A 17,924-nucleotide genomic window follows, 5' to 3' on the forward strand; every position below is an offset into this window, starting at 1 on the left:
ATGTTTTATTGTACTGGTCTTCTCCTCCCCTACCCTCCCCAAGCCCCCCCTTTTATGAACATTCAGGAACTGTTGGAAATACAGAAATACTAATACTTCTAATAGGAGGAGGGAAATGTACATCTTGAACGCTATCAAGGTGAATACAGTTAACAGGACCATATGGCTAATCATCAACAGGAATAAATAATCTTCCCTCTCTTGAGGGAAATGTGGCAAATAATAGCTATAGACTGGTTTTATGTGGTTTGTATTCTGTCAAATACAGACTTTCAGTTTGGAGTTCAGGGTGGCTAGATACACTCTGCCACCCCTATCCCATTTTTTATTTAGTGTAAATATATTTAAGTGTTCTGCTAAATAGGATTTCAAAACTGTGAGGATAGTCCCTAAGCAGTGCAATTTTAAACACTGCACAGAACTGCACAGAGATGGAAAGGCAACATGCAAATTTATGCTGTAGTTCCCCTTTCTAATACTGAAAAATCAAGAATGTCTTCACCCTTACTGCAGCCGTGATAGGATACAGTAATTTAGAATGAGGTAATCACAGCCTATTGATGTGTGATACATCTTTAAATATTAAAGCATGCTGGCTTTGCAAACATACCTCTTCTTCTAATGTAAATCAGCCAATCCTTTTTCCCTTTTTTGACTCCACAGTGGCATCTTGATGTGCTTATGCCTGGATGGCTTTCATCTTTGGTGCACATTCTGCTTTTTTCTCCCTAGACAACAATTTCTGACATTTCAGCTGAAGTGGAAACTTGATAGAGGGAAGAGATCTTGTGCAGATGGAGCAGCTGCTTTTACATGCTGTGCTGGTGGGGGATACCTGAGAGTTCACTCAGCATATACACATTCTGTGCAGTGCATTTAACACCCTTTCTTCATGCTGTCCCAGGGTGAGAACCTAGTTTCTTGTGATTTCTCAGGAAGTTCATTGTAGTCTTCAGGTGTGCAAGGTTAAAGACATTGCCGATATTGTTTTCAAAACTGTTATTTTTAGTGGAATTCCCATTTCCTTTATTTTCATGTCCCTTCCCATCTTTCTGTGTAGATAAGATGTGCCTTTAAGGATGCTGTCCTTTCTTAACTCCCACATAAATAATTTAAGAGTGCCATATTGGCAGGATTAATGAGTGGAGGGGCTGTTAGCCTGCAGCAACAGTTGAGTCTCAGGGAGGATGCACTGACTGCTGGAGTCCCCAAAGACAGCAGGCATTGGTAGGCAGGGCTGCAGTGTTTGCAGGGTATTGTGTGTGTTCACTTCCCAAGGCCAAAGGTTTCACATGAGTATGTATTTGCATTCTAATACACAGTTTAGAACCATCAAGTGTGCTTGTGAATAGAAAAATAAACTACAGATACTCTAGGCCTAATGAATACTGAAGTGTGAAGAAAATAAAGATCTGGATATGAAATACGTTCATTGATTTCAGTTCAGCCTCATAAAAAAGAGCTAATGAGAACAGCAGGGTGGTAGAAAGCAAAAAAAAAATTAGTGCTCTAGATAGAGTCTGCTCCTAATGGATAAGGTAGGTCATAAAGATAACTTTTCATCAATACTCAGGAGTAGCTCTAAGGATTCAAAAGCTACAATCTTCTCTGTATAACTTTATATTAAACCAATGCTTATCTCTACAAAGTTGAATTGCACAACACCTTAGGGGACCCATCTGGAAAACATTCATGGTTTTTTAAGGCGTGCACTGCCTTTAAAGTGACGTGAATCAGCCATGGATTGTGACACATTTACTCCACTTTGACATTGAAACTGATTCCTGGCCTTTGTTTTCTTAATCTTAATGCTTTGCTGCATATGACCTTGCAGACTGTGAATCATTGTTACCTTCTGTTCCACCAGCTCTCCACAAAACTCTGCAACACAGAGTCCCAAAGTTCAAATTAATTGAGCTGGTAGTGCACTTTCAATGTAGGGTGCTGGCCAAGGATGTAGCTGTCACCAAAGAAAAAGCTGCAGTGGCCTTGAAGGCCTATGTTCATTGAATTCTATTACACTATGATTTCACTTTAAAAATAAATGATGAAAAATTAAGTAATTGAATTCTTGAATTCCAGCAAATATTTTCCAACAATGACAACTATAACATCATAGAAAAGTTTTTCTGAGGTTGTTTCAGAATCATCTGTTAAACTGAGCAAACTGCTAATTTTTTTGCTTGTTTGTCACTCTGATTCCTGCTGAGTCTTGTATTTACAGCCCTTATAGGGTATTTGAGTAGTCCGAATGGTCTGTCACGTGATAATAAGCTCACCCCACTGATTCTTTGATGCATTTTAATGTAACTTTAGGACAGTTGCATTTATCTGAAGTTTCATTTGGGTTCCTGAATGGGCATTTACAGATTTGCTGGGAAGAGACTGACTTCCTATCATGTCAGCAGAATAAAGGCGACATTATTTATTTATCCTGCTATTTGTCTCGGAGTTGTATGCTGCTGTGAACCTTCCTTGTACAATCAATAGCAATAGCAAAGTCCCTGGTGGCTTGCATGAGGTCTTTGGCATGCCTCCCTCTCCAAGAGAAGACTTCTGGCTGAAGCAGACTTTCTTTTTGTTTTAAGGGTCTAATAGTAAGACCCCATTTTAATGTTGAAAAACAGTTTAACTAAGGAGAAGCTGTTATGAAGACGAGAAAATATAGGGTTTTAGAAGTTTTACTCAGAGAGAAGAGAGAATAACATAAATTAAGAAAAAGGAAAAGAAAATACTGGGAAAAAAATGTAGCATGAGAACTTTCAAATAGAAAAAAAACTGTATTGGAAACCTTATTTTAGGAAATGTCTTGGATTTTTTACTGTGTATTTGTATCTGCAAAACTTTTAGTTAATGGTAGAATGTTCAGAGCAACTTGGTGCTGATTTTAATATTTTGGTTGTTTGGTGGGTTTTGGCTATATCATGTGGTACAAGCTGAACATAGGTCACTCAGACTAAAACATATTCCTGTTCTTCATTCTTTTCTTCATTTCTTTGGGTAAAAGTTGAAGGTTTTCAGGGGCAGGCTCATGCTGTCAGCTTCTCATTAGGACTTTGTGCTATGCAGTCACATTGCTTTTTGCCTTCCTTGTCCCAGCCATGCCTCCCTGTCTGGAATAAAATCATGACATTTTTCTCTGACATCTTCTCATCAACTTCAATAACCAGCAGAAAAGAAACCTTGATCTCCTCCTGCTTCCCTCTAGGACATCCCAGCTACAGCTTTCATAGTTACTGTAGCAACCTGCTTGTTACCAAACGTCATTTTGGGCTCTGGAGCTCACTGTGCCTCCGGCTATGTCTCAGCCTTGCTGAGCTCCTTCTGAGCTCCCTTTTATGACATATTTTCTGCCAGTCTGCAGCCCTGAGTTTATTGTCTCAGCTTGGTGTCTTGTGTCTTGACTGTGCGATGTCCTTTCAGCTGTCTGTGGCAGGGGCAGTCACGGCCTCCTGCTGTCTGCTCAGAATGATGCTGCACATGATTTCCTGCTCTGCCACTTTCTGTTCTCCTCGTTGCATCTCCCTCTTGACATCATACATGAGCAGTACATCTGTGTTTCATTCAACTCCCACATGAGCTTTTTTCTGACTCCTAATGCCATTTCTTTGATGCAGAAGTGTCAACACCAGCCTCATCTTTCCTCATACTTTCCTCATACTTGGTAGAGGCTTTTTGGGAGCACCCCCTGCTCTCCATATCATGTCTTCAGGTTCAAGTGCTGACAAAGTATGTGACTTAGAGTGAGATACTGATAGGCCGGGTCCTCTAATTGCTAGTTCTGAAATGTGATACTGCCTTCTTTTTCCACTTTTTGTCTCATCTGCCTTTATCCATATGCTGCCCCTTGTCTTAAACTCTTAACTTTGTGCAGATGGCACAGCCATTTTCACTTTTTCCTTGTGCAGGGTCTGCACTAACTTGAGGCTTCCCTGGGGCTGGGGTTTCATCAATACATTGGTAGGAAGAATAATTAAGTTGTGCATAGCAGTATTTGCTTCCACAAATGTGCTTTTATGTCCAGTGAAACATACATTCCATGATCTAACCTTAATGAGAGATTATTTAGCTTAAAGAATTCTGAAGAGCTGAAAAATCTCACCATTTTTGGGATTAGGATTTCTCAGATGCAGTCATAAGGTGTTAATTAGGAGTGGTTTAGCACTTGGCTCTTGTAAAAGTGAATAAAATAAACTGAAGTTGGATTTTAAACCTTCAGAATCATGAGGTTTTGACTGATCTGAAATTAATATAATGATTTTCATCTCTAGTTAATTTGCCTTCTAAGTCATGAAAATAAGGAGACTTTTTTACCTCAACCAGATTTATTCCAATGCTTCTCACTTAATTTTCTGTTTGTTTTTTTTTTTTCTGAGATGTTACGAATCTTGAACTTTGAGTCAGGTTGTTTTTTTTACCCTTTCACCATAAACTATTTATTTCTGTGTGATTGAAATAAAATTTATACAAACAATTTTAGTGATCTGTGGTTTATCTTCTGTAATAGGTGAGGCCATGTTGAATAAGAAAGCTGAAATTTAGTTCAGATGTACTGAAGCTGTTTGTAAATTAAACAGAGGAACATACAAACAGAGGAACTCCTGCTCCTGAAATTTGGTTTCCTGTTTCATCAGATTTTTTGTATATTCAATTTAATCTCTTGGTGATTAGGCAACTATCAATATTAGAGTGCATTTTATTCTTGAAAGTAATGTCTTTCGATCTTCATTTAATTTCTGTGTTAATTGTATGCATAACCTAGTGAAGCAGACACTTTAAGTGATCTAAATTTTTGATGATTGTCATTGTACATATTAATCTTTTAAATTGACCATAAAGCTGTGAATAGACTGAAATTGAACTTGTGTGTTCACCTCTTTCAACTCCAGCATTGCTCTGTAAGCCACACTTCTTTTAGGACAGGATGCAGAATTGCGTAGATAGAGTTTGCAGAGAATGGTCCCTACCAGAACACAAGTGAGAAGAAAATCATGGGATAATTTATTGTTATGGAAGAAGAGCTGGAAATGCTGAAGTTCTTTGCCCCAGCAGGTTGTCCTATGATCATGCTGCCCAGAAGCAAGCTTGATAGAAAAGACTGATCAGGATGTGAAAGACTTGTTTAGAAAAGAATGTCCACATGGGAGTTAAAAGGACTTTAGATGTTTTAGATAATTTGTCTTCTCTGTATAAAGCCCATTTCAGTTGCTTTGTTGGCCATTCTGGTATATAGAGATTCATTGTACACAATAGGAAAAAAATATTCTTTAGTGGTTTGAGTATTGCTCAGTCATGAGAGACACGAGCTCACTGACCTCTGCCAGTGTCTTGTATGATGTTGGAGCCACTCATAGAAGGGAGGGCATGATAAAAAGCATTATCCCACCTCTCAGGATCTGCTTCTTGTTGGCCTTTTCCCATATCTGCCTCAAACCAAGCTTCTTGCTAAACAAAGGTTTATTTGTCATCGTCATCGTCTGGTGCTCACAGCCTGGGCTGTACCTCACACATATCAGCAAAGCACCCCTGCTTTTGCAGTGGGCAATTCTTTGAGTCATTAACCCTCAACATTTCAGTTTCCCACAAGTGTTGATGTTTTGTCTCTAAGGCACAGTTGCACTGTACATAAACCATCAAACTTATTGGAACACACTTTGTATTAGGAAAAATAATTGATTTTTTAAAAGGTTTTAAGAAAACCATGTTGGTTTTCTTAACCAACATATGGTCAGGAAATGGCATACTATTTTACAATCCTGACAAGTTAATGAATCAAAGTCTTGGTACAAATATTTCAGGAAAAGTAAATGCAGTTCAGTCTAAGGGCACACTCTATATTCAGTAAAATTGTAGATTATTCATGCTTATTATGGAAGCCAAGTCATTAATATTAATTAAGCAAAAATAGTCTAGGGACTTCTTGAAATTTAAGCAATGCAGAACAAATTCTGCGGTTAAATTCATGTCTGTAATTCCCATGATCCCTAAGTCTTGACACTTGAGAGCAAATTTAGTAGCTTCAAATCATATCCAGGTAATGTCTGTTGAATAGTATTTAATGTAGGAAACTTTTTTTTAATTGAATTTTGTAAAACAACCATTGTAATGGGCCTGTGATTTAAAGAGTGTGGAGCATGCAAGTATGACAGCTTAATAAACATCAATGTGGAAGTGTTGTACTGACAAACGTGAAGGTATCTTTATGGAAATGACACAGAGAATTTTCTAATATTTTGTGTTGATTTTTGTCTTCTAGAGTATCAGGGCTTCAGGGCTGGTGCTGTTGGAAACCATTCTTTTTGGATCACTTCTTCTGTACTTCCCAGTAAGTCAAACTATAACTTTTTTTAAAAGTTATACCCTTGACAACATTTTAAAACATTGCATGAATGACTCTGGTAAAAATATAAATGTAAAAACTATTTATTAATTATTAGTTTAATCTGATTACAAAATATGCTGTGTTCTGTAAATATTCTTAAAAACAGTCAAATGTTTTACTATATTTGTAATAATTCTCTATTTTCAATTTGGTAAAAGTTGCCAATGGTTTAGTTGGAAGTTTTGGGGTGTTCTGGGTCAAGATGAGATTTTGCTTTGAAAGACAATACCTCTCTAATCTATAGTATGGGGAGAAAAAAGCAAGGTATGTAAAAAAAAAGACACCAATTATACCAAATATTTCTTTGGAGTGTAGTATAAAGGAGATTAATTATTTCAGTGCATTACTGGCATGTATTTTGATATTTCTGAAAGGGTGTGGTATCTGCAATACTATGTCTTTGGGAAAATTAGATGGCATTACCCTTAATCTGTGAGTGAAAAATTAGTAATTTCACAGTCATGTGAGAAATATATCACAAAACTTACAGAAATATGTGTCCATTCTCTTTTCAAAAGTCCCAGAAAAAGTGAGTTTGTTAATTACGACATAAACCCAAAACAATGACTGGATAAAGCAAGACATCAAAGTGTATGTTGAACAAAGCTGATAGAAAGCATGCACGTGGGGAGACAATCAAAGATAGAGTTGTGGACTATTTTAAAATATGTTTATGTTCTCTTTCCTTCAGTAGTCAGAATTTTCTGTGCTTTTACAGACCATCGTGTAGTTACTGAAGGATAACAAATAGCTGGATAACAAAACTCTTCAGTACCTGCAGAACAAGAAGGAAATAAACTGAAGTAGAATGTGTGAAGAATACTATAAATAAAGACAAACCTTGGTGGAATTTTTATACATTATTTTTTGAATAGTGTGAACCTTTCCAGTTCTAAAGAAAAAACGTGTGCATTTCTAGGATAGTTTTATGTATTTTTTCATCTTTCACTTTGCAGAAGTCAGGGAAATGAAAGTTCTTGGTTTTTTCACTTTGGACAAAAGTTTTTTACAACTTGCAATAAATACTTCTCCCATGGGTTTTCAGAGCTTCTTTCATATATCTTTTCAATGAACAGAACAGAAAACCCGTGTGCGGCTTCCTCAGCTGGTGCTGTGGAGCATTTACAGAAATTCACAGCTTAAGGCATTATGCAAGGATTTCCTCTCCATGGTTGTCTCCTCTTTGCTTTCTCAGAGAGCCCTGGGGTCAGGCAGTGGCTTCCCCAGGCAGAACCAGTCAGTGCCTGTGCAGCCCCAGCTCCAAAGCCTGAGAAGCCTTCACACTCTGATATCAGAGTGGTGTCTGCCATCTGCCCGCCTGTCACCCATTCCTCAGTTCATTTCCCAGTTCTTGTCCTGGTCCTCCATTTGTTGTGTGTCACAAAGGATGAACATTCTTTGGTGGCTGTCTGTCTTCAGGGTTCGGGTGCTCAGCACCTGGGGCACTCAGACACACTGTGGAGGAAGATTTCTCTCAGCAGGTGACTTGAAGGGCCACACTGTTGGATGCAAGAGCTGGTGACCATCCACAGCCTACAAATGTAGAGGGACAAGAAAGGAAGTGGTTCTGGGAGGGAGCAGTTCAATAACCCAAGTGTGCCTCAGCTCTTTACTGACATTTAAGGCCATTTTTTTTTTTTCACTGACATTAAGGTTGTTAAATATACAGCAAGTGCAAAATGACTGTTTGATGTATTATGGGGAAAAAAAAATTCTGGAAGTTCCTGATCAGCTCATGTCCCAGATGGGATGTAGATACTTGACCAGAGTTTATCTTTCTCTGCACATCTCCAGCTCCTGCTATATAAAACTGTCTGCTGAGAACACATTCTATTAGAAATGAATAAGCAAAGTGTATGACTTGACTTCTTTCTTCTACCAGTTTTATGTTCCCACACTCTCTGCTGGGGCACTCTTCTTTAGTATACAGGGAATTACTAATCAGGCTGTTACTCCTACAGACTTTGGAAAAAAAAGAGAGCAATTTTATAATTTTTATTTTGAGGGTTTTAGGGGAGGGATGTAGCAAATGTGGTAGTGAGAGGTCCTTTGCATTTTCAGACAGAGAAACTAGTCCTGATTTCACCAACCAGAAAAATATGGTTTCATAAAATCAAAGATCAGAAAGATCACTTTCCAATATCCCTCTCCCTCAATTCACTGCAAGAAAGTTTTCATCAGTTTCTGATTCAGGGCAAGAAGTGAAACAGAAATGTGTGAAAGCTATAAAGCATAGTCTTTTTAAGAAAGAAAAGCTGCAAGGTGTGAATTATGAGGGTAGAGTCCTTGGAATGTGGACTCTTGATGTTTTGGTGTACACAGACAGAATCTGAATGTGCTCACCAGCTTATTGTCTGGGAAAGGAGCACAAAGCAGAGCAGGATGACACAAGAAAGAAAACCTAAGCTTTAAACAGAGTCTTGTTTGCACCAGCTGACATTCACACTCATATTCATTCATAGTAGGGTGTAGAGCCCATATTATCAATATGTGTGTTGGTCATAAGTCATGTACCTGCGAAGCAGATTTTGTTTTTCCTGGGTCATATTTATTTACCCCATTCATATTATCTGGTGTTTTTATTTGCTTCTGAGAAGAACTGGAAATATTTTGTGACCTAGAGATGTGGTTAAAGATGTAGTAATATATGCCCAGAGGTCACTATTTCAGCTATTTGATCTGGTCCTCATTTTATGCTAGAGGAGTACATTAGAACTCTGACACTATTTAATATAGATCTCACATCTTATACACCCAAATTAGGCCGTGTTCTCCACAGGTAGTGTGAAATGTGAGTTAACCTCTGGAATGGAGTTCATAAGCACCACTGCAGGAGGGTGTTGTCTTTCAACATAAGGCTGTTTTTTGATATCATTGTTTCTTCTTCTATTGTGATTTGGAATGTAAAACTAAAAAGCTTTACTTTCACACTCAACCAAGTGTGGAATTACGCAGCTTGGCTTAGTGCATGTAACAATGTAAAGATATTAAGGAATGACATTTCAGTTCTAAATAACCGAAATCTCTATTCATTTGAGGATTCAGTGCAAAATTACATTCTTACTTATAAAACAAAATCCCCTTAGATTTTCTCAACACTGCTTTAAGTCTTTGGCATCTTTGTTCTCTGCTCTTCTACACTTCCCTAATTATTTCTTTTTCTAGATCTGTTTACTCAGTCATTCTGAGAGCCTTCAGCATACAAATTTCACTGTGTCTAGAAGGGGTTTATTGCATCTCTGACTTTCCCTACCCTCCAATTAAATGGAAACCAAAACCTACTTTGTTACATTGCTGAATTTCTTTCACTAATTGTTGTTGTTTTTATGCCTACATGCGGTAATCTATTCATAGTGTAACATCATTAATTGAAAAATAATATCACCAGTCAGCTGCTTTTAGTGAGAAAAACAGCTGTTACAATGCCCTTCTAACCAAATGGGAAGTGCAAATGATGGTCTCCACCTAAACTTATTATTCAAGTTCTGCTATACTCATAACAACATTGATCTTTCCTGAATTATAAGCAGGCAGATGAGCTTTGTCTATTACAAATGCACAGATTTTACTAAGAAGTTGCTGGGCAGCTCACATTTCTGAAGCTCTCATTTCTTATATTTCCTGTAGTCTCATGGTAACATCTCTAATTTGCCTTTAGTTAGCCTTTCCAATTATCAATGGATCTCCTCCAAACGGGCACTAGGCTTTCTAATTGATTTTGTTTATATTTCTTTGTTAGGTTTTGAACAGAAAGTCAAAACCCAACCATCTTATGGATGAGTGCCTTAATTTCAGTACTTGGCATCTGAGGGGAGGAATCTCATTACTTTCCTTGTCCAGAAATACTACCTGTTTTGAAACCTTTAGACCTTTCTTAATTCCCTGTATTGCTGCTGCTTGGAACATGCTACCACAAGTTTAAAGACTCTTTGCTTGCTACAAAGACCTTCAAATAAAGTGAGCAGGAGCACAATGTTTAAATACAGTAGCCTGTTAATTGCATTAGGGGTCAGACCTCGGGTGATTTTAGACATCTGTAATGGGCACAAGTTGAAAAATAGGAGATGCTGATAGGATATCAAGAAACTTTTTTTTTAACTGTGAGGATTGTCAATTACCAAAACTCTTTGTCCAGAGTTTATGAAATATCCATCTGAGGAGGTGTCAGGACTTGACTGGGCCCAGATCTGAGCAATCGGACCTAGTTTTGGGCAGGGGGCTGGACTAGATGACGTCCAAAGCTCTCTTGCAAACGAAATTCTGTGAGTCTGTGTTTCTTATGTATGCATCCATAGCTGAGACAGTCACCCTATGCTCACCAAATCCTGAAGAAGAACTGGGCCTTTTAGGACATGTTTTAGACTTGGAACTTGAAGATGAGGTGAATCATGGCCAGCACTCCATGGACTATAAATAGAGTCTGAGGTTCTTGCCTCAAATGGTGATGAATTCCACCCTAGGCATCTAGGATTACCTGATATATTAAATAGTTCCCATAGTGCTAGTCTACATAAACTGAAACTCCAAAATACATGCAACAGATTGCATGATATAATGGCATGATATAATTTCTACAGTCAGTGATTAAAGTTGAGTATGATGATGAAAGACCAAAGGAATAATTTCTTCTTCCATGTTCTTGATATAGCAGATAAGAAGTGCTATATTTAAATTCCAGCAAGTGGAAGTTGTTAGACAGTGAGGCTGAATCTTGTAGCAATGAGGTCAGCTAGATCATAAGATGGACTAGCTTTGGAGGCTGCAGAGTACCTTTTTAAAAAATAATGATTTTTTTATTTCACTCTTCTCTTCCTTTGGTTAAAAAAACCCAAGTTCATTACAGCTTTACCCTGTTTTTTCAAACTGCAAATTATAACAAGGCAATATTCAGTTTAGAGAAATGGAGCTGTGGGGTGGGGGACATTGACTTCCATTGCTCATGAAATAGTTCAGTAGCAAATCCTGGAATAAACTTTGTCCTCAGTCATCTTGTTGCATGTGTTAGGTGTTAAGATCTGTTTCTGGGGCTGTCTTTCTCCCTCCTTGACACTCAAGCTAAAATCACCTTCCCTTTTGTGCCACGAGAAGTAATAGAAAGTGGGGAGTCGTGGAGCTTAGATATGGATATGGGTTTTTTTCCCCTCACGTGATCTGTGTGTGCGTTAGCATGGAAGAGGTGAGCTGTGAAGTTTGGGATCACGAGACTGTGGTAGGTCCATTAGTGATAACAGTCCTGAGCAAAGCAAGGTCATTGCAAAGCTCTGGTTTTGACACTAATGAATGTGAAAATAGAACACTGCAAAATGCTCTTATACATTTGTCCCTCAAATAAGGGATGTGTTACAAAAGTACAGTCATTGTTTATTCCAAGCACACTGATGTGCACTGAGGCCTACTGAAAAATTTGCTTTTTCCAACACATTTAGCACTGCAAGTCTGCTCTGATACCCCAGATGTTTCAGGCTGATTCTTTCTCAGGATATAACTGTATTGCCTTTACTCACAAAATAGTGTTAAAAGCTTTCAGAATGAACAGTCATCATTTTATTCTTGTTCAGGTAAAGAACACGTCTGTCTTTGGTGTTCATGTCACTGAAGTCCAAGGACACAGTGTAAATATCTGCTCTAAAATAATTACTACAGATTTCTGTTGTACTCTAGGAAAGGGTTTTTCCATTTATTTGGATCACAGTGGATTAGATATCCAGCCAACGCAGAAGGCAGATTTTAAATACCATGTGCAAGGATTTTATATGTACATTGTATGCTTGGGCATAGAGGTGAGGGATCCAGGCAGAAGATGATGCAGTAGTCTCTCTTGGTCAATGTCCTTGTCAGATGAACATACTTTCTGGAGTTAACATGCAACCAATATGGGGTTTTTTGACAGTCAGCTTACTTTAAATGCAAAAACCAGAAGTCAGCTGGTGTAGCTTCTTTGTAGCATTATAGGGTACAAAGTACAGGAAACCTCATAGGTACTGGAAAGACTTGTGTCCTTGCCCTGAACCATGCTAAGAAAAGTGTTTATGACTGTTTTTACTGTTAGGAAGCAAGCACTGAATATTTTCTACTTTTTGAATACGTTTATTTAAAATGTCAGAAAAAATAAGATACATGTGATAGTTCTTCCTGGTTCTGTTCACTAATCTACATAGCTATCCTAAAAAATTCTGGCAGCTACTGTCTGGGAGATAACTAGAGGCTGTTGTATATGTGATTGTCCACATTAATAACTATGATTGGCCAGAGCTCCATCCTGTTCCTGATCTTAGTTACATATTGGCATCTCTGTATATATGACAAAAGTTTAGCTCAGCAGAGCTATGACCTCATAAATTCTAAGAGTTTTTTCGCGTGGAATTTGGCGAGGAGTATTTGTGTGTGTTCTCTGCATTTGTGTATGACTGTGTGCTGTGTTCCCAGTTTACCTTAAGCTGGAAGGGACCTCAGGAGGCCTCTACTCCAACTTCCTGCACAAAGGACAGTCAGCTGTAAGACTTTATACAAGACAAGATTACCAAGGGCTTTGTCCAATAGGTCTTAAAAACCTGCAGGGATGGAGCTACCCAATCAGGCAGTGTGCAGGCATGCAGTGAAGTCACATGGTTGTAGATTTTTTGGATAGTGATAAAATATGGTATGTTGCTGGAACATATTGTGGAAGGCTGAAGATAGGTCAGTGAAGGAAAAGGTACTGATTTTACTCGTTTATTCTTTCACATCTTGGACTCCCATGGTCGTCCTTGTGGCTTTACTTTTGATACCATGATAAAACTCCATCTTCCCCTTCCATGGATTTGAAGGTGCAGTAGGTATTGTAGGAGGGCACTGCTATTTTTGCTACTCTCAAAGCTTTTTTTAAGTTCAAAGGGCACATTTGTCAGAGTCTGGGTTCACTGAATTGCCAAGTGTATGTGTGAAGGGCTTGAGAGTAGGAGAGGAAAGGACGGCAGCCAGTGACCTGAGCCAACTGCCACGTTGGGGTTTTGTTGACCTTTTTATTTTAAATTAATACCTTGCACTGCCAGCTTGCAGGCATTTATGTGGTGCAGTCTTGCCAGCCCTTCATTCAGAGAAATTAATCTTGTAGTGAGGGGAGCAGAGCAAGATCTTGTGGTCTTTCCTCTTTACTCATAATTCCACTGAAGTAACTTGCATGAATAAACTTACATATATAGGAATTTGTAGATAAAACTCTACATTAATATATTCTTTTCAAAGAAGTAATGTAAAACCAGACTACAGTCCCGCAAAACAGTGCACGATTTTTAGCCAGGGGATTTAAAATTTTTTTGATACATCTTGAGCAGCAACATGTGCACAAGTTAAAAATGAGTTACATTTGAAAAGTAAAAGTGTGGGGAACTCTTTTCTGATCATAAAAATCTTTGAAACACAAAAATTATCAGAGGGTAAAATGTGGGTGCGTTCAAATGGAGGAAAATAGTTCTGGGACATATCCATAGTATGTTCCTTACTAAAGCCTGGAACCATGCTCTAATAATCCATCCTCATTGCTCTGCTCGCTAAAGCTGAACTGTTTGGTGCTTGGAAAGCACCAGAGCCGGAGACCACAGCAAGACCACTTCCATGCCAAAGGATTACAGAAGAACACCTGATTGAAAAAAATTAATCTGTGAAAGCTTTCATTTGGCCGTTTCTGCTGAATTAGTGTTAGAAAACAGGAAGAAAGTATTTTATATAACTCTTTTATGTTTAGTCTTTTATATATCTTTTATATAATTCTTGTTTGGTATCAGTGCAAATAAGCTAGAAAGGACTGGAATAATTTTCTTAGCCAAACGTTTTGATGACCACATTGATCACTTGGCAAGTGAACAGAGTCAATAGCAAGATGCTTAGAATATGTTTGAATTTTACTCTAGTGACTTAAATTGATGAAAAAATTGACACATGAAAAAAAGACACTCTCATGTATTAGTTCAAAGTATGTGATAGAACATTTACAGGAAATATATTGAAAGACAGAATATTACATTTTATTAAATTGTAAAAATAAAGAGGCAAGAGGTTTTGATAGTATAGATGAGCCAGGACTGAACTGTGCCAGAAAGGAAAACATTAAAAATTTTAGTTACCACATACATATTCTCAGTAGGGCATAGCCCTTGCATCAGTGATTTACCTTCTCTCCTTATTTAGCACCTGAGAGTGTGCATGTTAGTGGAAGATAAATATCAGTCATTCTTTTTCACTTTTCCAGGTGTCTTTCAGTGAAAGTTGGGGGCATGTTCCTTTCTTTTCCAGCAATTGCCTTTTGTCTTTGTTTATTCAAGCTTTCATACATAAGACCCTAGGAACAGCACCAATAGTCAAGTGAAAGGCCTGTAGGTTGTCTTTAATCTTACTGAATCTAGCAACTAGATTCAGCTGTTGCCTGCTTTGTGGTTGTTGTGATCTGCATCAACAAGAATTTGAAGCAAAATGAAAGCAGAAGCATTGTTCATGCTTAAGGAAGACTTGAGTTAGACAAGCTGATACTACCGTGCTGTTTCTGATACAAAACTGGGTGCAGTTGTAAACCAATGCTGCCAGGGGGAAACTGGCAATATTATAACTCCCCATGCCTTGGGATATGAGGTTGAGATAAGATGTTGACCATTATAATATGTACAGGTGAGTGATAAAACATGATATCCTACCCCTCATCTTCTGTGTCACTTGACAGACTACTCTGTATCAACACAGAGGAAAAGGAAAAAGAGTCTCCATCTCAAAGCTTGTTCCCTGTGAATAATACAGGAGCTGAATTATGGTTTGTTTCCTCCTTTGGTTTTTCTTCTCAGTCTCTCTTCTTTTATGTATGAATGCATTAGGTGTTTCCTAACTCCTAACCATCTACTCAGATTTTAAGTGTTGCACCATGAAGGGTGACTAATGGTCAATGATTAGGAAAGATAAGAAATTCAATGCATTAGAATGGAGAAAGAGAAGAGTTGATGTTTTTGGAAGAGATCCTTAAAAAAGGAGACTCCATCACAGATGAGGCTGCCCATAGTCTCTACAATCTGAGAACTGAGAGGATGCAGGCAATGGTATCTTTATGGTTTTTAATATTAACTGCTAGAACTTAAGCAGTTTGCAAGCAAAAGTATATGACAACTAGTAAAATCTTTGCACTGGAAAAATTTTACAAAATTATAATATTGATAATGCAAAGATTTTATTACTGTGTAGCACTTCTAAACTCTGAGATTAGAGATCTGTGGAATTTTAATCAGTGCTTTTAACCCAAGACCACATATCATCTGATGTAAAATAGGAAATTAGCTTTTTGCTTGTAGAGAGGAACTGGAAAAAGTAATATAAACACTTATGAGAGTAGAGTCAAGTTTACAATATAACATATAAGTTGCAATATGAAATTATCAAAACACACCAGCAAATACCCGTGTACAAGCTATTCTGTATTTCTGCTAGTATTGATAATAGTAGAGTCGTCTGACAAAAATATGAAAATTTTAGTTTGCCAGGGTTTAAAAAACAGAGTTAGAGATCAGCAGGTCAAAAATTTGCCATGTAATAGCCAGATGGATTTCTGAAAATGAGACATTCAAACAACTTGTGCCTGGGTCTAAATGTACATCACATTCGTTAGGGGGAGATGAAATTTCTGTTCTCATAAGTGACAACAGTACTGCAGATGCAACAAAAGACGTTCATTAGAGCAAGCAGTTATCTTCATAAAAAGCAGCTTTTTCCTATGTGATACAAACTTTCTCATTTCTTGGATATAACTCTGCTTATTAGAATCACATACAAAAAGCGCTGATTTCAGCAAACAGTGTTTTATACAGACTGTTTAATTTCTAGATTTTCTGCCTTTGTGGAACTGAGCACAAATCTGCAAATATATGCAGGTTTTGAGGAAGCTATTAGGAAATCATGTTCTTCATAACCAATATACAATATCCATGTGCTGATCTCTCTGAAATCTGAATCCAGAGTAAATTTCTTGTAGTGGCGTGCAGTAACTTCTGCACATTTTTGATGGGGGAAAAAAAAAGGCAGCAAAGAGCGATATGTCAATTTGATCAAAGCTCTTATCAGATGGATGGCAGGATTTCCAAGGTAAAAAAATTTAAAGATGTTCCAAGGTAATAGATATGGATAAAATACCTACAGAAAATAAAATGATGAGGTGAATCTTTCATTGCACAAAAGGTTGTAAGTGGAAGAAAACAGCATTTTATACAGTTCTCTTACATATAATTCCATCGTAATCTATCAAAATTAAATTATTTCAGTCATTTACAATTTTCACTACTATTTGTGGTTAATATTTCAAACAAACCAGGATGCCAGAGCCATATTGCATATGGTTTAATCAGTAAAAGCAATGTAAAGAGAAAAGAATGATAGTGAGAAAATAGAATAGAGAATTTTCCCCCGAGACTTAAAACACAGCAAAAAGTCGAATATAGAAACTGGAAAATTAATCCAAAATTGAGCAACCAAACAGTATAGAAATGAAAACAAAACACAAGTGACATCTTGTACCTTAATACAGTCAGGACTCCTATTGTCACAATTACATGTTATAGAAGATATTTATAAAACCGCAGATTGTACATTCAGTGCTTGTATTTGCTTGCATACAGTTACTTCTCACTACTCCTTGCAAGCTTTCTTCTCCTTTCCTAAAACACCACTTACATAATTGTAGAAGATAAATCTTTTATTCTTTCCTTTTGCTTCCTCTGTATTGATGTGTGGTTTCTCATCTCATATTTAAATTATGAACCCTTTGGTACAGGGATGCTTGGCATTGCTGTGCCGTGCACAGCAGGGTCCTGATCAATGAGTAAGAATCACATTACAAATGACTCTTACTAATAATAACAACAGTGAAACTGTTTAAAAATATTTTATTAAAAGTGTGAGCAAGGACACAGTTAATGATGAATTTCTCATATCTTCAGAGGACTGGTAGCATGCAACTGTTTCTATACTTCTAGAGACTATAGGTGCTCTATGAGAATTATCTGAGACTATTTCAGTTATACTTGAAAAGATTAAGCTATAAAAATACTAATATAAAAAAAAGGCCTGATACTGGTTCCATGTGAAACTGCTCTACTAATTTCTGTGGAGCTGCATCCAGCTTGTTTGAGAAGACATGCATTAGATGATAAACAAAGCAGTTGGAGATAGTAGAAGAAAATTCATTGTGCTCAGTAAAAAGCATTAGTCTGCAGGATTTAAGGTAACTGAGGGAACAGTGAAAAGCTGGCAATGTGAAGGACAGCAGCAAGAAGAGGTCCCATTTCTCCTCAAATGAATATTCCTGTCCTCTTCTGAATAGACACGGTTGAATCTGTGCCTTTTCAGGGGCCTGGCCTGAGCTCATAAGGCACAGACTGTGCCAGTGAAAGCATTCAAGCGTTCCTTGTAAGCCGGAGCAGCTCTGTTGGCATGGGTTGAAACCAGGGCAGCTTCAGATCCCTGAGCTGCCTCACGGGGGGCATGGCTTTACACAGAAGGGACTTTGGACTCTCTCCAGCCAACCCGGGATTTA

General features: G+C 37.7%; 1 protein-coding gene across 2 annotated transcripts in view; it reads left to right on the plus strand.

Annotated features, from left to right (window-relative positions):
• GPR158 (G protein-coupled receptor 158) overlaps window positions 1-17,924 on the plus strand; it is a 192,391-nt gene that overhangs the window by 94,720 nt on the left and 79,747 nt on the right. For both annotated transcript variants that reach the window (XM_063413999.1, XM_063414006.1), the window contains exon 5: window positions 6,257-6,325. In XM_063413999.1, coding sequence (XP_063270069.1) covers window positions 6,257-6,325 — 69 coding nt within the window. The remainder of the gene's footprint in view (window positions 1-6,256; window positions 6,326-17,924) is intronic.

The sequence above is a fragment of the Prinia subflava genome, chromosome 1, assembly GCF_021018805.1.
Source record: "Prinia subflava isolate CZ2003 ecotype Zambia chromosome 1, Cam_Psub_1.2, whole genome shotgun sequence".
Classification (NCBI taxonomy): Eukaryota; Metazoa; Chordata; class Aves; order Passeriformes; family Cisticolidae; genus Prinia; species Prinia subflava.